Genomic DNA, 22045 nt, shown 5'->3' with positions numbered 1-22045 from the left:
CAAACTCCAGTGTGTATTTTCAGAACAGTGGGGTTTTATTTTCCAAGATAACCGGCTGAACTTTACACTCACAGACAACTGGCAGTTATAAACAGGTGATCAACTTCCAATGGAGGACTCATCCTCGCTTCTTACTGTCAGTGTACGATGTTAGGCATGTCTGGCGCGCCTGCAGTGTTCCTGCATCCTAGCTTCCTCAAGTCTGGGGAGGAGGAGGTGGGGGAAACAACTTGCTTTAACCATGGATCATATATTAAATTTCAACCTATTTCATATACAGTCTGCACACATTTTTGCATGCACACTTGATACATACTGCTCCTTTAAGTTCACTTAAGGCGCTACCTTAAGTTTGTCAAACATTACTATTCACATCTCATCTCATACTTAAGAATCCTTAACTTTTCTCATTGTGAGGAGGCAAAGTTGAAATAGCAAACTGAGTGGACTTAAATCTAGGTTGACAAAAAAAATAGCCCTTAGTTGAAGTGACTCAAAAGTGTTGCTTTACTTTTTTAAGTCCTCTCAACTTTTCTCTTCTTACAGTGTGTGTGGTGGGATAGCACTTGATCCGTCTGTTCAGTATGTGTGTGTACGTGTGTTTGTAAAAGAGAAATTATGAGCATGAAGGATGGATGGATGATGAATAGATAAAAGGATGGATGGATAAGGAACAGCAAACTGGGAAGAACCATCACGAAGAGGCTTGACTGTCACCATCTCAGATTTGTTTTTTTTTTTTGTTTTTTTCACAGCTAGTAAAAGTTCATGACAACACCACATGACTACTTCACAGGACCTTCATTTATTATTCCACCGATACAGAATATATAGAATACAAGCTTTTTTTCAGGATAGAAATCTCTCAAAGGCACAGGGTAGCAGTTAATTGGCCAAATTTATAAGGAAAAGACATAAAAAAGTAAAATATGGCATCCACAAATAGTCAACATCCATGTGCCAACAAAAACCACGTTGCAGTATCATTCCAGATGCTACTCTTGAGGTTAAAAATCGCATATATCAGACAATACTGTTCATTAAAGTCCAGCTCCCCTGCATAGTCATTGCTTTAAAAGGCAAGGTGAGTGATATTTTGAGTATAGAGCACAATGAAGAGCATTGGAGTCTTATCATCTCTCCACAGCAATCAGGTCAGTGGTTAAGGCGGGGCAGGAGGGAATCAAGAATATATATGTTTATATATGTATTTATACTGTATACAGTACAGCTTAGGCTGGACAGGAGTAGCTACTGACTTCCAGCCACTGGATAAACAGGGAAGGCACAGGGAGAGGGGGGGGTGGGGGGTCTGTAAATGACCAGGTGAAGGCAAAGAGGAAGAATGGCAGCACAGAAGTACAGAATACAAAATTGGCAAAGAGCTCTCCCACTTTCTCACATGGTTATACACACACACACTCAACACCAAACATCATTTGTTTGCAAACCAGAAGCACACACAGGATGACAGAATGGGATGGCATAACATTCAACTTAAAGCAAAGGTGTGTGTGTGTGTAAAGAGTGTGTGTGTGTGTGTGTGTGTGTGTGTGTGTGTGTGTGTGTGATAATTATACAGATGATTGACTAAGGTGATGTGCTGTTGGTCTCAGTCAGAGTGTGCAAATTTAAACTTGTCCTGGGCTGCTTGGCGGGCGGCTCCATCGTCTCCTTCTCCTCATCAACCGCGCTCAGCGAGCTGGACTGCAGCACCAGATCTCCGGTGTCGTCCTCGCTCTCCTCTTCCTCATCCTCCTCTTCTTCTTCTGATGGACAAAGGTATTGACATTGACATTAAGTGGCCTGGGCCTGTACCACAGAGACTTCATGACTTATAGATCCTGAGTTAACCGTTTGGTAACCGTGGTAATTAGGGTTAGGATCTGATTTGGGGAAAAAGTCATTATAGATGAACAGTTCCTCAGTTGATGTTCCTACCCTAATCGAAGAGAAGAAAAGTGTCTTACAAAAGCATCTTGACTTCCCAAGATCTTAAATGAACTCTCCTAACTTTAGGATAACTTAAACCGTCCTAATTTTTACGTTTCCACCTTTAGTAGTAGCTAACTAGCAAACAGTAGTGTTCGCTAATAGTAGCTAAATTGTTTGCATAGCTATCACCAGGGTTTCCTAAGTTGTTAATAGTAGTGTTCACTGAGCTAACTGTAGTGTTCGCTAACAGCAGCTAACAGAAGCTAAAGGTAATGTTTGCACAATGTTTGCTAACAGTAGCGTTTGCTAGCTATAGTTAACGCTAGTGTTTTCTAACAATAGCTAATTATAGTGCTTGCTAACAGTAGCCAACTATAGCATTAGCTAATTTGTTTTATCCATATGGCTACTTTTTTATTTTCACATAATGGATGTCGAATACGGTGAGACTGTGTCGGCTTTCTTTCATTTCTTTGTATGTTTCAGTGTTTCAATTGTTTCAGTATGTTTTAGAAAACAAAGGGTTACAAAGTTGTTCGGCTCTATGACATGAGAAAAGTAGCGTTGGTTGCTAGGTAACAGACATAAAAAATTGTAAGTGATATTGGGATGATTATCTGGAATTTCCTAACCTGAGCTAAGACAGGATGAAGTGAGATGAGAGAATTCCTGAAGTTAGTTAGGATTTGATTCTATAATACCAAATTGGGGAAATTCCTATTTTAGACTCTTCCTGTCTTAACTTAAGACTAAGTAGTTTCTGTAATGTGGCCCCTGATTACAAACTTGAATCTATTTGTGAGAAGCACCACACTGAAATTACCTTTCTCCAGGTCCGGGGAGGTTCGGCTCTTGATGGTGCTGGCGAACTGCAACACAGAGCGTAGATTGGACATTTACAAACACGTGTCATGCAGTTCAGACTAAAACTATGTGAGCAGCTGTATGTTCAGACACTTACTTCTCCCATGACTGCAATGGGTGTCACTCCTTTAGCCTGGGCCACCCTGTGTTCTACCAGGTAGTACATGTACTCATCATACAGCAAGCGAATCAGGTGAAAAGAGCCAAAACTGGCAGCACTGCGAAGAGTAAGGTCCCGGATCACCATAGAGCTGGTGAGAAAGTGACAGACAAAGAACGTTATCTTCAACATGAAACTAAACATTTTGATCTACAATTTGTCCTTCTCCCCTCACCTATAGAAGGACCAGTTCAGCAGGAAGACCTTGGCAGCCTTTGGTAGGGCGACAGCGTTGTGCTCGTAGGGCTTCAGGGCCTGAGTGACAACACCATCCAGCCAGGTGGCCCACTGCTCCAGAGAGTTCTGCTGCTGCAGGGTCATTTTAAAGTCCTGCTCGAGCCGCTGAACCACACGGTCTTCACACTGACACACCCAGGATGCCTGCTCCTACAGCAGACACAGGTGGACAGTGTCAAGATTCTGCTCTATTGTGACTACAATACAAATGTACAGTAAGACAAGATAGAGACAGAGGTGCAAACCTGTACATTAGTGAAATCCACCCGGTTTAGGTCTGAAAGCATCTGGTTTATCTGGGCTGAGTTCTGGAGGACGGCGCGGGCTGCCTGGGCCAGGTGGTTCAGGCTGGTGTAGCGGCGAAGAGTCTGGGAGAAAGAGCCTACACACACCACCTTAAGGAAAGAAGGAGGAGCCATAATAAGTTGCTGCATGTCAGGAAGGAAGCACAATAAAGGCCTTTACACGCCAAAAGTGCTGTGAATAAATGGCAGGAAATTGTGAATAATTCAGAGGTGAATTTGCAACATGCCAGACTATTTGCATCAAGCACAACGCGATTCTGCGAACGTGAGATGAAACTACACCACAACCGCTTCAGGACGTGTTTCAGAATGTCCATCAGACAATCTGAAGCGCAACAGTGACAGCTGGCACCAAGCAAGAAGAAGCAGAGGAGTAATTCACACTGAATTACTAAAGACTAATGAAAACTATAACTAACAGGTTACACTGACATGTAATTTCACACCTCTGTCGACTCAAACCTCACTCACCCACAGGGAAACTCTGCACTTGACCCATTCATGCACTGCAGCCTTTAACACTGAATCTGTCGGTCTTTATAGGTAAAATAAGTGGTTTGGGTGTGAATAACTGAACTGCTGCTGTGTGCCTGTTCACACACAGGTACAATTATGGAGCTTTTTCAATGTCTCTTGTGACCAAGTCAAACCGTATCATGCTGATTTGCGTTTCCATTACCACTTTTAACACGTGGCTGTGCTGAGTTGTGCCTGACGGACCTTCTCTGGAATGGGGCCAAAGCAAGCCTGACCCACATCCAAGTGAGCTGTGGTGACGCCTCGCCAACCACAGCCAACCCATGATGACCCTCCTCCTCCCCCTCAAACAAGCTTGTGCGTGCAGGAGAGCAGAGAGAAAAGAGTTGGGGTTTTTTTTTAAGTGTCTGTGTTCAGCCCTCAGTATTTTTGTAGTTTCTATCAGAATCTCTGTGGTTTCATATTTAGTTTCTCTCCTGCATTGTGGTTTATACATTTAGGTATCTGCCTTATTTTACATGTTTGCTTTCAGCTGTATAGTGGTCATGTTAATTTACTGTTGATGAAAACCTAACATTTCCAAAAATAACTGCTTCAGAGCAAAAGCTTTCTAATAACAACACAGGGTTTTAAAGTGCAGCTGTGCTGGGCTGACACGTTGAGCCAAACCAAGTCGAATCAGGCCAGCATGTGTAAGGAAAAGACATAACAGACACTCCAAAATATATAAGCCGGAATATTGTTCACTTCTGCTGTAGATGTGAAAGCTCTCATTAACTTGATACAAGTTAGAGAAAATATGTTATTAATTTGCAAATTAATTGCACAGAAAAAGTTTGTTTGGTGTACTGAGGCTGAGAAGTACTACATTGAAGAAGTGGTCACTCGAGATATTTATTATCATACAAATACCTTTGTGCGAACCATCTCTTCTGGGATGTTCATCATGGCGCCTGTCAACCAATTCTCCAGACTCTTGGCAAAGTTACGGATGGCCTGAGTTAAGGCACCTGAGGAGAGGATAGACAGATGGATATATAGAGAGATAGAGAGACAGAGCAATAGATAGATAGATAGATAGATAGAGATTGAGAGAGAGAGAGAGAGAGAGAGAGAGAGAGAGAGAGAGAGAGAGAGTGCATTCATATTTAAATATGCTGGTGTGGAGTAGAAAGCAAAATCCCAGAACTTTGCCCTGATTGAAAGACCAACTTACAGGTCAAATTCAGGCACTTTTCAAGAATTTTAAAGGTGCAGTTTCTATGTTTTCCAGCACCTTACAGCTGTGGCAAATGACATTTATATATGTATAATCAAATGATCATTTCCTTTCTTCGTCACATTAAATCAGATGTTATTGTGCAATAAACTAAAATTATGTTTTGTGATAGCATTCTACAGCGGGGTGACAAGGGTGAAAAAAGTCACCTCTCTGTAAGCAGACCAGCCAATATAACCAGGCTGAGCCAACATAAAACAATCATTTAAACCAACCATTCCCAAACTTAAGAATACCACTTCTGAGTCTGAATATCTTCTGATCTAATCTTACCAGTGACGAGATATAATGTATAAAATATAATGTTTAACACCTGTTAAACTAGGCCAGGCTCTCTCCAACTTAATTTATTTCATTTCTTTATCTTAAAAAAGCAAACAATTCAATCAGACAGTGATTTGTTAGGAAAATAATGCAATTATAAATTCAAGCACTTGATCCAAAATCCAAGCACCTTTAAAACCTGGAAAACAATACATTCAAATTCAAGTGTTTTCAAGGATTTCCAGCACCTGTAGGAACCCTGAATGTTCCTTCACCTTTTTGGGCTGGCATGCTGTAAATCAGTCAGTCGTGATTGGTTTACTACACAGTTCTGTATGCAGAGCTCTTATGAGCTTACTAACTTACTAGGGATGGGTCTCAATACATCAGGGATGAGCATCTCTACCAGAGTCTGGTAGAGGAGGTTGTCGCACTCTTTGGTCCAGTGCAGCACCGGCTCATACTTGCACAGCACCACTAGGCACGATTTGGGCAGACGCTTCTCAGACTCGTTGTGCCTGGAGGAGAGGACAGACCCTTCAAACTCAGACGTACGCCCTGGTGTTTCTTTCATCAGATTGTTTGAGTGTGTTCGTGACACTTACAGGTTGAGTGATTCTGTGTCGCTGCTCTGGCTGAACCTCCAGAAGGATTTCCACAGTGTCTCCACAAGAGGGAACTGAAGGTTGACCATCACGTCCAGAATGGCCTGTGGGGATCACACATAGCATCACAGAGGTGTCTAAACCATCTTCACACTTAATGTGTCATGACTCCTTGAGATTTTCATCAGAAAGAATGTTTCATTTTCCACTTTTGAGATAGTACAGGGAGTTTTGTGTCTTTTAGCACTTTGAGGATTTATCCAAGCTGTTCATAAACACATCAGAAAGATAGTTTATTGTTGTGTCTCATTGCTAGGACATCAAACGTCAATGTTTGGGGTTGGAATATAAGTGGAGGGCAGAGTCTCTGCAGATACAGCCACCACCACCACACTCTTATAGTGAGTTGTTATAGAAATATATTATATACCTACATTATGAAAACTTTGACCTTTTACCCATATATTTGCTGAGTTTGTATAACTTGTTTACTTTAGTAGTTTTACACTCATCACTCAAGTATTTTTTAATTGTTACTGTTTGGCCATGAGAACAGAACTGTCTGATCTTATTGATAAGGATGCCTTTAAGACCACCTGTATCTTGTGCACAGGGTCAGACTCTGCTGTCACTTCCTGAGAGCAGATTCTGCCCTTTCAGCTGAAACATTTACTCTGTGACTCCAACTGTTTAATAAAATACACAAAGACAACCGTTTGGTTAGGGTTAGGCTCATAAGTGATGTGGAAGAAAGTAGGTCTATTATTATAATTGTTAATTATCATTATTATTGACATTATGTCTGAGGTTACATGAGGCTGAAACTGAATTTTAGTGGTAAAAACTTCTATGTCAGAACTGTTGCTGGGAGTTTTCACCGTCTGAGAGGCTTGTTCAATGTTCACGGATTCCTTCAACCATCGCGAGGCGCTGTAGGATTCAGACTTGTGAGGTTCACGTGTGCTGTACATACAATGCTGAGACACAGCCCTCATTTGCATGATGCCCATGATGCATTGCTGAGAGTTTAAGTTTACTATTTTTTTTAACTATTATTATTATTATTATATTATTTATTTTTTGAATTTGTTTGTGTTTTTAATGTACATCTGTTACTTTCTGTTAGTGTTTGTGACGTGTTTGGTCAGAAAATGGTGGTTTATGTTGGTAATTGTCATTTTTGTGCTGGTTTAGAGATGTTTTAGTTGACAACATGTGTGAAGGGTCTTGTACATTTAATCACTCCAGCTGGAGTTTTTCTGAAGAGGTGGGATACAATATTCCTGATGCATAATGGATGCTATAAGAAGCAGAAGTAAAGTATAAGATAAGAAGCATAAGAACCATAAGAAGCAAAGATGATGCTTTAGTTAGTAGTACGTGTTCTGAAGAAGGGAAACATAAGGGTATGTGCGGACTAAAAATCCACATATGCATGTAAGATTGATTAGTGCAGAATTTACATTCAATTCATTAATGATATTGATGGAATTGTAATTTTTGAACTGGTTCTAAAGTGGAACTGGGTCTTAATGCCCATCCCTAATATATAAATTGTCTTTTTTAGGAAAATATATTATATTTTGACCCTAACACACAACAACTTGAACCAACATTTGCAGACGAGTCATTTCAAAATCCATGCAAAGGTAAGCACACTTAAAGCTACTACAAGAAAAAAAACTCCTTGTAGTATCTTTAGATGTTTTTACTGTATTGACATTTTATCAGCTAACCCCAGCTGATGTGTTTTCACTAAATTTTAAATACAAAACAAGCTAAAAGAAACTGCTGTTGTCCTGTAGTATTGGAGAAATGAATGACCCAGAGTTACTAATCTCAGATTGTCAATGAAAAATATTGACTGATACACTAAAGATAGCAAGAGTAAAGTTTCAATGTCCTTAATATCAATAACAAATTAATATATAGTACCTCCAGGAGTATATAATGAGCTTAGAAATGATGGAGAAACATTTAAATAATACATTACAGTGCAAATAAAATCTTATGTAGTCAACTAAAACAATTCAGATGACTGAAATACTTAAAATAAATGGCATTTCAGTCAGAAGACTATGAGTAAAACTAAATCAACACTGAACAGTAACGACATAAAGGGCTATGACCCCTGTATGTAGAAAGAGAGCAAAGCTAACTTCTATGTTATAATCAGCGTGTGTGTCATTATCAATGACTGCCTACCTCACAGTGTTCTCTGTAGAGAGTCTGAAAGGCCTTGAGGTGTTCTAAAAGGATCCCATCTGGCAGGGTTCGATTTTGCACATCAATGTCCACAAAGTCTGGCAGCGGCCTTGATGCTTCTACGTATGACACAGCAGCAGAGAAACAGAGGGAATGAAGAAAAGCAGGAACATCTTCAATTACACCTCTGACCCAGTCTTTATCAAAAATCATTGCGTCTCAGGGCAGCTGTTAAGCTCAGTTGGTAGAGCGTCCGCCCCATGTATGGAGGCTGTCAGTCCTCTGCAGCGGCCGCTGATTCGACTCCCACCTGCAGCCCTTTACTGCATGTTATCCCCTCTCTCTTCACCCCCCTTTCCTGTCTACTCTTCGGCTGTACTATCAAATAAAGGCAAGAAAAGCCCAAAAACATAACTTAAAAAAAAAAAGTAATTGTGTCTCACTTCTTTTACATTAAATCACACAGTAAAACACTGTGTTACTAGAAAAGTGCAGGTCTTGCTTACCCAGAAACTGCTGATACTGTTGCACCTGCGCTGAAATATCACAGAGTGCCGTCGCCTGCTGCTGACCCATCCCACCTGATGTCCCATTGATGATGCCCTGGGTCTTCTGAACTGGCTTTATCCTATTGGACAGAGTAGCCACAAATCAGGGACACAAAGAGAAAGAGTCAAAGGAAGACACAGCTGATGTTGAGATACATAACATAATACTGTGAGCAAAGTAACCGACCCTTCCTAAGTCCCTCCCTTTTTCACTCTCTGCTCCAATAATGTTTGAACAAGCTTGGTGCAGCTTTTTCCTTTTCTGTTTCCTGTGCTCAGATAGGTTGTGTGCTAGGCTCATCTACGTTGAAAAGAAAACCAAATGTTAAAGATACTTAAAAGGTGTTGATGGGTTTGCTACCATTTTGCTAACATCAGTTATCCGATGAAACTAGTTATCTATATAGCTAATCTACATTAATCGATGGTTAGCTAGTGTTTGCTAACATGATCTAAATTGAGATGTGACTACAGGATACAAGGGGATTTATTCATCATTTACAACAAGGTTGTATAACAAGACACACACACACAGACACACAGACACACACACACAGGTCCCCTGGCAACATCTTTAAATCATATTCAAAATTTGGTTCTTGTTTTGACAGCCAACAAACAGGCTCACTGCCCTGGAAACCTGTTCCAAACTCCTTGCTGGGCCAATAGTAAGAGCCCCTATGACATGGGCAGGGGGCGGGATTATCTTGAGCACCCAAGAGTTTAATGTTTGTTTGTTTGTTTGTTTTTCAGGCAAAAGAGCAATGATGAGATTCCCCAAATGTGGTCAGTTTATCCAAATAACATCTGTTTGTCAGGTTTGCTGTGTTGTGATTTGGAGATGTGAGTGGCTGCAGGCCAGTGTATTTTGTTACCCACCAGATCCTGCAACCTGCATTGTTTGAGGACGTCCTCAGATCCTTTACTTAAGTAAAGTATGTGATATATTTCATACATTAGTATATCAACATTGCAGGTAAAATAATCTAATAGGTTACCTAATATAGTGTAACACCAGGTGAGATTGCGGGAGTGTGATACAGTCATGTCTTGTCTGAGTAGTGATGAATCTGCTGTAACAGTAGACTTATTCATTTAGTAGGCAGTAGTAGTAGTTAGTAGTAGTTTTAGAAGTTGTTGTGCTTTTTTTTTCTTTCTTTTTATTGCAAGCTGCAAGCAGCATTACAGTGCATTACCACCACCACAAGTTGAGCCAACTCCAAACTGGCACTAGCACCAGCACCAGCACCAGCACCGAAGTAGGTTCTTGTTAGTCAAAAAGAGGTAAAAGATGAGTCTACCACACAGCATATGTAAGTGTGTAAGAAGCAAGGGTATGTCCTGCCACTCTGCGCCTCTGATTGGCTTAATCTGATATTCTTACTCTAATCCTACCCAATCACACTCTTTATGCCTAAACTTACCCAAACCAACAAAGGCAACAAGTACTAGCCAGTCAGAGTCAGAATAGGGCAGGTTAAGACCTCACTCCACTGGGAGAACAAAATGTGTGTACAGGAAACAGGGAAGAAGAAAGATGGCCAAGGTTCCAAAAGTGGTGGGACTTAAGAAGGGTAAATTAATACATCTTGTTGTTGCATTTATGCCCTGTTTACTATAGCAGTACAATGTGTCTGCGTGTATGTTTACAAATTTCACCAACAGGGACAGAAGTACATGTGGTTACCTGTTTTTCTGTGAGAAAGGCTGCTGCCTCATCGCCATGTGCTGTTGTTCATCCATCAGTCTGAGCAGAGGAGACCCCGATTTGATCCTCAGACCATAGTAGTGGTACTTGGAGTTCCCTCTGAAACACACACATGAAAAGTTATGAAAAGGCCCTGAGATACTTGTCTATCAAAATCAATGTATGTGTGTGTGTGTGTGTGCGTGTACCTGGTCCCTAATCGCCGTGTCCGTAGCCCCATGAAGACGGACCGGATGAGTTTGCCGAAGGATGCAGCATTAACAGGTTCTAGTTTCTGCTCCTGGCAGTGCAGCAGATAATGGTAGTAGAGGGTGCAGCGAGGTAAGCTCACCCCCTCCGCCCCCTCGTAGTTATCACACAGCCACTGCACCTAGGGAAGACGGACACTCACATAATTTAATTTTCTGAAGTTTTATGTCTTAGGTTATTATCAATACATTTCCACTTTGAACATCAGTACTCACAGTAGCAGGTGGGGCACGAGAGTTAGGGCTGGAGTAACTCTGCCCTCCTCCGCCACCTGTGGCTGCTGCTCCTCCCCCGCCTCCTCCCCCTCCTCCTCCTCCTCCTAACACATAACCTCCCTGAATGACATAGCCCCCTCCACCCGCAGCAGCTCCCCCGCTATTGGCTCCTGCTGTTGCCACAGAAACCGGCTGTGAGGTTACAGAGCCACTAATGTCTGACTCAGAGCTGGGCGTGGCCTCGTAATAGGTGGAGGAGGAGGCAGGAGGGGTCTGGGAGTAGAGGGGCGAGTCGGAGAAAGGGTAGGTGCTCGATCGACTGGACAGGAAAAGACACACACACAGAAACATATAAATGCACTATAGGTAGAGTTATGTGACTGAACAAAGGTGTGTGATTGATCAGTCGTGTGTGTGTGTGTGTGTGTGTGTGTCTAATTACATGGTGGACGAGGTAAAAGTCGAATCTCCTCCTCCTTCCACATAAACCTGGCCAGAGTACTCATGTTCCACCTGCAAAACCAGGCAAACAGGAGATTAAATATTGTCATACTATTACCATATAAAGATGTTACAGTGAAATGTTAACAAACAGTTTCTATTTAACGTCAGTACAATAGCCACTCTTCTTTTGTCTCTGTTTTTTGTCTCCACCAACTCTTGCTATCTCTTTACCTGCTAAATGCTCCACTATGTTTCCAGTTACTCACTAGCTTTGTCTGTGTTATTATGTGCAGGGCAAGTAGAGTATAATGGGTTTTTTTAAATCTCAAAACAGCTGCCTGCTGCTGCTCAGAACAACACAGATCAGAGTGATAAGAGTAAAACCAGACAATTAAGTTGCTGGCAGTTAAAAATAAGACAAATAAATAAACAACTAAACTAAAACAATGAGCTGAAAGAGTTGGTCATTCACACTCAAAAAAAATATCACTTTTATTTTTTCTCCCATTTTTCATGAGTTGAAGAAAAGGTTTATACCTCCCAAATTTTGTTCACAAATTTGTTCAAATCTGTGTTAGTAAGCAAAGAGTCCTTTGTCAAGACAATCCATCCACCTGCCAGGTGTGACACATGATTAAATAGTATGATTATTGCGCAGATGACCACTAAAATGTGCACTTTTAGGTTGAATTTATCAGGCACTGAACTATAGCTATTTCACATAGGGCTACAGTTCGGTGCCTAATGATGCCTTTTTCAAGATAAAACTGCACATTTCATAGTGGCTGTCTGCTGTGTCTCTTAATGCCTCACCTGTCAGGTGGATGGATTATCTTAGCAAAGGAGAAGTACTCACTAACACAGATTTCAATAAATTTACCAAGAAAATTTGAGAGAAATAATTAAACACTTACTTCAACTCAAACTTCAAACTGGGAGCAAAAACAAAAGTGTTTATGTTTTTGAGTGTATATAATTTCAGACTGGAGCAGCTTTAGACCTTTAACTTAAAACAAACAGCAATGCACAGCAAGTGAAACTTGACATATATCAGCCAGTTTTCTTTTAATACTGTACACAACACACCATGTTCTACTGAATAAAGTGTGCTGTGCTCCATAACTGGGTCAAGAGGTATTTTGTCCCGAGGAGGAGCCACGCAGGCACAATTAATGAAACCTGTTTGACGGTTCACCATCATTAAGCCAAACTATTGCCTGTTTTTCTTGGTAGACGTGATATTTTAAAGATGGATATTATGGAATACAACGAGGAAAATAATGAAGTGGCAGGGTTGCACTCTGCCATTAAAGATGAATGTATGTGATGGTACAAAAACAATCCTAACAGCCTCATTCACTCACACAGGCAAACAGCATGACCTGCAGAGTTCAGTGTTCAGGTACAACTCAGACAGCCTGAGGAGGCTGCAGTGAGAGTGAATGAAAGGGGAGGAGTGTGAATAGATGTGCATCCTGCATCCCTCTCTTTTCTATCTGCCTTTTACACTGGACAGAGCTATAATGCATGCACCATCACATTATGTTTACACTTTAACATCAGGAATTTATTGTTTATGAGCTTGCATAGGGATGTTTATGACTAATAATCCGTTGATTAATCACCATTAAGAATTTAAGAAATCAAAAATGTATTAACCGACAATGTACAGTATGTTTTGTGTACTATTTCTTTGGAGCTCACAGGTTTTCTCGTGGTTTGGTTTGGTCTAACTTGTGAATCTAGAAATGTTGATGGTTAAGCCACATTTGACATTATTTTGTTTGGCGGAGCCATTTACTGGGTAAGGACAGGTGGACAAGAGCAGCCGTTTAGAGCAAGAGCCTTATCGTTTTATTATTTTGTTCATGTTGGATTCTAGGATTAAAGAATAAAACTTAGACTGACAAATATACCTGCATTTTGCATCTTATAGATTATTAATGCTTAATCACTTGTCAATATTTAACAAGTTCAACTAAATGCACAACATTTCCATCACTCATCTTACACGGTAAGAGGAAATGTTTAGTATGTCTGTTTACCTCCTGGTTAATGTGCACAGACGGCAGGTTGTTGATGTGGCCAGTCTGAATCCTCTTTGCTGCCTGCAACACCGCTTGCAACACTGACCTCTGCTGGTGAGTGAAGCCACAGTGACAAATGAAACAAGTGTTTTTCTTGACAACGTTGTCAAAAAAAGAAATTCATGCAGTTTGTGCGCATCTTACCTGCTGGGTGTTCTGCACTGGTTGAACCACCTGAGTAGGAACACCAGGGGCGGGTGGGCTGGAGTCTGACAGACTGTCGTTGGAGTGAACGGAGCCCTCTAAGGACGGCAGGGGGAGAGAAGTTTTATCAGAAGACAGAACGGATGTCAAGAGAAAAAGCCACCATTAGCACACGTTAAGTACTCACGACATACTGCTTCCAAATCGTAATAACATCCACCACAGAACATCCTGTGACAAAGTTTGTTGTTTTTTTGTTTTTTTGTTCAGCTGAGGAGAGACTGACAGTGACGATGATGAAGAGTGTGTGTGTCCAACTCTACTTTGATCCTTATATCTTGTATGCAGACGGACAGCCTTGGACAGCTAATCTCCCCAGATGGAGAGAGAAATCACTCCATCTTGTAAACATGCAGATCAGATGAGAGAGGGAAATGAGAGATACATGAGAGATGATGGATAGAGGGAGAAAACAAAGGATGGTAGGTAGGCGGGGGAGGGGGTGACTTTCACTTCCTTGTAGCCTTCAGGTGAGGTGGCTGTTTTGCACTGACCAGCTCGTAATCTCATCCTGGGTTAACCGCTGTAAACATACCCAAAGTTACATTTGAGCCGGCACAACTCTTAACACACACAACTCAATTTAATTTTACATTATAACTGATGGAAAATGATAACCAGTCTCTCCTCTTATGTTTGTACATTTTGACTCTTAAATAGAGAGTACGAATTATTTAACATGGGCTTGTATGAGGTACTTATCGATAGTCAATGTATTACCTACAGCGGATGGTGGTTGGCAGCCCTTGGCAGGCAGAGGAGTAGCAGCACAGAAGCTAAGCTATTAACTGCTGTTGGATGGGGTTAGCAACAAAAGTACTTCAGCCACCTAGAATAGGTCCACCTAAAAACACTATATCAGTTTAAGTGTAACCTATATTTGGAATTTTTTCACCATTTTAATTTGCCGACAGGGAAGCACTGGTGTATAAGCCAAATACTGCTCTCTCCAAACCAATGCAACTCCATGGGTGAAATCAGTCATTTTAACTCACAGAATAACGGGAGTTTCAGGTCTACCACTGCCTCGACTGATTGATTAGTTTGTTTGTGTATAATTGTGTGACCTTGGTGTTTTAAAAGGATGGTTTGAATTCACCCAAGTCACACAATTATGCAAACAAACTAACTGACTGAAGCCGGATTATATCAGCAATTCCTGTATTCTGCAAGGTAAAATTACTGATTTCACCCATGGACTTTGGTTGGTTTGGAGAGAGTGATATTTGGCTTATAGAAAAGCAGTTTCTCATCTGAAAAGGCTGTCCAATGCAAGGTATATGGTATATGTTTTGTTGCTGGCCCTGTCCACAGCAGTACATTGCTTAGCTTCTGTGCTGGTTCCTCTCTCTGCTCCTCCAAACTGGAGGTGTGCTGACTGGCATCTACTGTAATACACTGTCTATCAATAAGTACCTCATACAACCCCACATTAAATGATCTGAACTATCCCTTTAACTGCTCCAACCCACCTGGCAATTTAGAAAGCCTTAACTTTTTATTTGAATAACTTAAAATTCCTCTCATGGCACAGTTCAACAACAATGCATTTCATTAGAGGTTAGATAGTGTTTCCCACAGGCTGACCGCTGGGAAAAAGCCTAATGAAGGTACTGACAGAACAAAACAATCAAGCCGATGTCAATCTGGTCCATGACTTTGTTTAGGTTAACCTAATCCTGACAACTGCAGCTATAAAATACAAACCTTTGGCGTGTGCCAATGTAACACCAACCAATCAAATTTTGTTGATAAAACTGGTATATATAGTCTACACTTTTCATCACAGGATATTGTAGGTAGGACTAAAACTATTAGCTAATCAAGTTTTTTATAATACAAAAATATCAAAACTTTGTTGGGTACAGGAATAAAAAAAAAAGCAATGTTAAGACATCAATATTGGCTCTGGGAAACTGAAAGCCATTTGTGTTTTCTGTACATTTTACAGGAGAAATACTTGATTAATCAATAAGATATTAACAATATCTGGTAACTGACAATGAAAATAATTCTAGTTGTAGCTCTTCCTATATCATAAATTTCAGTTAGAAGATTTCTCTTACAAGTTCTACCAGTTAAACTGGTGAAGGCATGATGCTGCAAAGTGTACTCTCTATAAAAACCAAGTGAGCTACAGCCTGACGGCTTTGACACAAGCCCTGTAGCAAAATTATTTATATTTGAAACAAATTTTGCTCTATTACTAATATTATGAAGTCCCAGCTGAACAGAAAAAAAACATGTTTTCCATTCTATATGTTACATGTGATACCTTCTGTTTTGTGTTGTTCAAAAGAAGTGAGTATAGTTATACTGTGTTTGGTGGAAATCTTTAAACACAGCCTGGTATCATAACTGTGGATATGTAGAACCAAAACAGCTCTATAGATCATGTTTATCACTACACAAGACGCATAATTGTGCGGAGTAGAGCCCAGCTGTTTTTAACAGCGGCCCATGTTCAAGATAGGACTGAATGCCAGATTTTAATAAGCACAGTTATTCAGCTAACTTAGTTGTCCTACTTCATGAGCATGAGACGAGCCCCAGGCGTGTGGGTCGCTCACTCTGGGTGAGAGTGCACAGTGTTACTTGATACTAGCAGGCAAAAAGATCTACGAATAGACAGCCCTAAAATAAACATACAGAGAGACACCAGTGTTGGGGTTGGTTGTCTCTCATTTCTCCTAGTTAACACCATATTTTAAAGTATGAACTGATTTCTTAATGACAGGGCTGATTTTAATTCTGGAATCTGGAAAAGGTCCAAAGCCTTGAAAGCACACATGACATTAGCTACCATAGATACTGGCTTATCATATTTTTGTATTACAGCAGGAATTAAGAGGCATGTTGATTAGGGTTGGCTGATATGGCTTTTAAATAATATCTCATTATTTTTAGGATATAAATAAACATACTGTCGGGGCTGGGCAATACAAAACCTAATATCACAGTATTTTTGACCAAATACTTCCATATGACTATTGGTGATTTTCAAAATAGTAACAAACTGAGATATTTTTTGATAAATAATCATCAGTAATGTGGATATAATGACTAAGTGAGATAAAGGCAAATAAAAGAACAACAAGAACAGTCTGATGAGTTCAGAAAATCTCCTCAATTTACTGTAATGCAGCCTTTAAAACCAGGAAAATTATGTCATATCATGACAAAACATTATCCAAAATTTTCGATATTTAGTCTCATATCACAATATCAACATAATATTAGTATACTGCCTCCCCAGCCCTAATGTTGATGGAATATAATTTCGAAAAACATAATTATTGCACTAACTCCCTAAAAAAGCAAAAGCAGCAGAGAAGAAGTGAAGTCAGGTTTCATCCAGCAGCTCCCACGTTGGGGACTTTGCAGCCTAGCAACCAAGTCCATCAGCTTATTTTGTCCTCATAATGTATGCACTACCCAACCAGACAGGCAAACTACAACGGTGATTTCTCAATCCTAATGAGCCTTAAATCTCTGATTCTTTTTATTCTTGCCATCTAATCAGGACTATTTTAAAGATGGGATGCAACTCAGTATGGCAGAAACCCTGCAACCCATGTGACACAAGAAACACTGAACTAACAAACATCAGCGTAACTAACAACTATTACAATACAGGTTGTTATGTACAAATATAGTCAGATAATTCTGTGGATATCATTTGAACATATTTTGCGCTGACCGTTACTGCAGCTATTGATGACCAGCTCCAAACTAGACAGATATTTCTTGTTAAAAGTCCTGCTGTCAAAACACTGATAAAGAGTGAAATCTAGGCTGGGAATAAAGAAAAGAAATGGCTGCACATTTGATGCATATGTAAGTGCCAAAATAATTACCCAGGTCAACAAACATGCTGACTATTCATATGTAGTGCTAGTTAGTAAAAACATTAAGAGTGTTAACTCTTAAACATACTGTGTGCTCCCATTTCTTTCTCGCTTTGTCTCACTCCCCCAACGCCTCCACCATTCACTATCCACTACATGAAATTGCACTTTTTTGTATGCTTTTGTACAGTTATGACAAAACGCACAATAAACACAGTTTCTCTAATTTTTTAAAAATATTATGATAATATCCTAATCGCAAATTCTATTTGCTACAACAACCATGTAATTAAAATCTGACATAATCCAAATGATTAATTATGTCAACCAGCTAGGACTGCAAGTAATGATCTACTGATTATTTTCACAATTAATCAATTACTTATTTCCAGTGGTTCCAAACAATGTGCTAGCTTACACACAGCTGTGCCACAAGGCAAATCCAGGTGCGCCATGGGATTTTATTATTATTACAATAAAAACTACTACACAAAAAGTGACCTGTCCTTTGCAGTGTGTCTTCCCCCCACTCTCTCCCCATTTCCTGTCTGTCTAGAACTGTTCATAGAAATAAAGACTAAAAAGGTGAATAAATAATGATGATTTTTTTAAAAAAAGGTTCATCTCAATTTCCCAGAGCCCAAAATGACACTGTTAAATTGCTTTTTGTCCAACCAGCAATCCACAACCTAAAGACTCTTCATTTACCAACATGACTAACAAAGAAAAGCAGCAAATCCTTACATCTAAGAAGCTGGAACCAGCAAATGTTTGACATTTCTGCTTGAAAATTTACTGAAAGGATTAATCAGTTACCAAAATATATTGCAACAACCTTTCTTTTGATTGACAAATTGATTACTCGACTAAACATTGCAGTTCTACAACCAACAATCCAAAACTAGGGGTGTCCCAATCCGATATTGATATCGGATATCAGTCCGATATCAGCCAAAAAACGAGTATCAGATTTTATCGGACTGCATCTAAAATCTCCAATATAAGCGCTCCGATAGGTGACTCTGGTTGCTGACTATTGTTCTCTGTTTGAGTAACATCACTTGATCAAGCCTTTTCTAACATTCCACACTACAAAATAAGTAATAAAAGTATGTATGATTCGTGCTGATATCGTATCGGATCGATATCGGCCAATACTCAAGGCTGCAATATCGGTATCATATCGGAAGTGAAAAAGTTGTATCGGGACATCCCTATCCAAAACATAAAGGTATTACATTTTTGATGACATAAACCAGAAGAAAGCAGAAATTCTGAACATTTGAGAACCTATTTGGTGATTTTCTGTGATAAATAACTAAAACAATCATTTGATAATAAAACGGTTGACAATTAATTTTCTGTTGATTAACTGTTGGATTTTTTTTGTCACATCTTAACACTACTTTTGTTTAACTTTGTTTACACTGGTAGTCAAAAAAACTAGGAAATTTTAAGACATTATGACGGGTCCTTGCAACTAAAGACAAGCATTTATCATCATTTTGTATGTATGTATAGACAAAGATTTATACACAACTCTCCTCTGCACTGTAAAATCTATCCATATGTACGGGACAAATGGCCAATCTGGAACTAGGATCCCACCTGTCGCTCACACTCTTGACACAGACGTGGGACAAACTGAAGCTTGCTCTGACTGCATGTCATATTATGCCCTCCTGCTGCCTATGTGAGCTAGAAGGTGTGTATTTTGTGTGTGTGCACAGTATGTATTATGTGGGTATGTGTCTCTCACCTGTAACAGTTACTATGATGTACTGAGGCGAGCTGCCTTGACCATTACTCTTTTGGACAGCAGAGTGCTGGATCTCAGGGGTCACATAGTGCTGCGTAGGAGTGGTCAGAACCACTGCCTTCTGGCTCTGGGCCTGAGTGGGCGGTGCTTGAGAACAAAGTGCATCCTGTCCTGTTTTTGAGGCCGTGGCTGATTGGTTTGCTGATGCGATGCTTCCAGAGGACGGTGGGATCTCGGACAGGAAGTGTGCCGTCTTTGCGGATGAGGGTGTGGTGGCAGCAGATGTTGCTATGGTTACCGTGTTGGCTTGCTGAGGCTGAAGGTCCTCCGAGTATCCAGAAGTTGCCATGGCAACCAATGCTTTGAGTAACTAGTTCTGTGGATGAAAAGAGATGGCACTTAATAACAGTGTTCCTATTATCCAAAGGCAAAATCAAGCACTGTTAAAGAATTTACCAGGTGCATTTTCAAGCTTTTCCAGCACATTACAACTGTCGTGAATTACATATTTATATACATATACTAAAAATGAATGTTTCATTTCTTCATCACATTAAATCAGATCTTATTGTGCTTTAAACAACCAAATGTATGTTTCACGGTAGCATTCTACATAAGAGTGACAAATTAAAGGAACACACTACAAAGTTTAATGTTTCAAAATGTGTCACTTGTCTGTAAGCAGACTTGGCATCCTTTACAACCTGAGCCAACATCCAACTTATTTAATTTCCCTATCTAAAAAGCTAGCTGTTCAGTCAGGCTGCCATTTATTATAAAAAATAATGCAATTACAATTTCAAACAAGCACTTTCATGAAAATCCAAGCATTTTTCAAACATTGACAACACTGCAATAACATTCAAGTGTTCATGATTTTCAGCATATAAACCCCAGTAAACAATGAAAGTGCTACAAACATATAAAGCAACATGCTTGTTAGAATATAGTTTCTCTTGTATACGTTTTGGCCACACAGACCTGGTGTGGCTACACTCACACGTGTGTGTGTCAGACAGAGAGAGTGTGTGGGGAACATAAACCAGAGGAGGAAGTAAGGCTTTTGTCTGAGACCAAGCAGTAGTCTACAGCTTTTCCTGTTTGATCCAGCATGAAACTCGGTGTAATCTTAACCACCATAAATAAAGACATTAATTACATTTCCAAAATAAGGTTCACTGACAGTGACCATCGCGTTTCAAGTAAAATAAAAACTTAATGACAAACTAAAGATGAGGAAATATGCCACCATGGACAGCCAAAGATAAGACCACCTGTAAATATACTCTATATTAACCATCGGACCCACTGTCAGTCAGGACTTAAAGCCATCCCACTGGAAGATAAGCCACTCCTGCGTTAACCAGCACGACAAACAAGACAATCAGATGATCATCTGCACACCGTGTTCACGGGAGTGACCTGCCCGATCCAATGTCAGACCGAAAACTTTTTCAAAGTCATAAAAACACCATGAAACATGACACACGCATATCGCAGCGTTAAGTAGTCATAAACGATTGAGGTGTGTTCCTTTCAGTAACTAATATTTCTTGACAGCTTTGCTTGAAAAGTGAGTTGAGAAAGCGACAGAGGGATAGCTTCCCCTGCTAGCAGCTCACGTTGAGTTGTGACGTTGACGCGAGCTAGCTAGTTGCTAGTTACTCATGTCAGACAGTCAACACATCTACGACCACGCCACCAATAGCGTCTCATTATACTTTCGTCGTAACCGAAAGCGCAAGAAACAGCTTGAACATTGTCACAAATTAGCACAAGAAAGTACGGCTGGCACAACACACCCGCCATCTTGTGCTCTTATCAAAGCTCTGACATCGCCATAACAACGGTCTGCGTTTGGAAAAGAAGCTAGCAACCACTTTCATCACCGACACGCTCGAGCAATTTCGCATTACCGCTGACGACTGTACAAACAAGCACGCACACATAATTAAAACGCAATGACATGATAATTCGTTTATATTTCACTTTTTCACCTCTAATGTGTCCCAGTACTGTCCTTTTTTTAGCCGTTCAAGTTTTTTTCCTCAGATTTAGGTTGTTATTGTTGACTCCCGTTGCTTGGTTCTTGTCGCCAGGACTACCGTGACTATGGCGCCTTGCCTTCACCGGGGCAACTGTTGCTACCCTCTCGTCATCGCCCCGCCCCGTGCTAAATGCTGATTGGCTGACTTGGGAGGTGGTCGCAGCGTCAGTGAAATAACTGGCCGCTGATTGGTAGACACGTCCTGTCTGTCACTTTCACCACAGCCTAACGTCAGATGACCACTTCTACTGTTACTTTTGTGATTGCTCAGAATGTCAAGCAGATAGATGGAAAATGATGGAATGTCCTGTCATTCACTTCATTCATTTCTCATGAAATGTTGTTACCACCGCTTAGCTTATCTCTGCTCCCTCTATGGGCTCATATGAATTTTTAATATTGCATAACATTCAGAAGTTCCACAATTTATTTAAGTCTCTGCAGTATCACCAGTTGGCCTTTAAAATCTCTCTTTGTCATTTGTAGTGAACACCAATTCAGATAAATTCAGTTCAAGTGTGCTTTATTGGCATGGATGTCTTGTGAACAGTATTACCCATGCATTAAATACACAATAAAAAAAAGGGTAATACAATTCAGTTCAA

The 22045-nt window shown here is 40.2% G+C and overlaps 1 protein-coding gene across 3 annotated transcripts; it reads right to left on the bottom strand.

Moving 5' to 3' along the window:
- Positions 1–786: 786 nt before the first annotated feature.
- Positions 787–21544, bottom strand: rfx1b (regulatory factor X, 1b (influences HLA class II expression)). Of its 3 annotated transcripts, none has more exons than XM_084716046.1 (18): positions 21391–21544; positions 19394–19769; positions 13727–13824; positions 13541–13633; positions 11494–11564; positions 11052–11370; positions 10776–10957; positions 10567–10686; positions 8838–8959; positions 8332–8450; positions 6127–6230; positions 5888–6039; positions 4891–4988; positions 3442–3591; positions 3135–3346; positions 2897–3050; positions 2759–2804; positions 787–1769 (listed from the first exon to the last, which is right to left on the bottom strand). In XM_084716046.1, exons 2-18 carry the CDS (start codon positions 19740–19742, stop codon positions 1591–1593), a joined length of 2568 nt encoding a protein of 855 aa, XP_084572172.1. In that variant the 5' UTR covers positions 19743–19769; positions 21391–21544; the 3' UTR covers positions 787–1590. The 3 variants fall into 3 exon arrangements, with proteins under 3 accessions (XP_084572172.1, XP_084572173.1, XP_084572174.1); XM_084716047.1 differs by having other exon boundaries at positions 13541–13630; XM_084716048.1 differs by lacking the exon at positions 13541–13633.
- Between the last annotated feature and the right edge of the window lie 501 nt (positions 21545–22045).

Source organism: Lutjanus erythropterus, chromosome 3 (assembly GCF_056507025.1).
Source record: "Lutjanus erythropterus isolate fLutEry1 chromosome 3, fLutEry1.hap2, whole genome shotgun sequence".
Lineage (NCBI taxonomy): Eukaryota > Metazoa > Chordata > Actinopteri > Lutjaniformes > Lutjanidae > Lutjanus > Lutjanus erythropterus.
The sequence above is the reverse complement of the archived record's forward strand: the minus strand, read 5'-3'. Positions and strand labels throughout refer to the sequence as shown.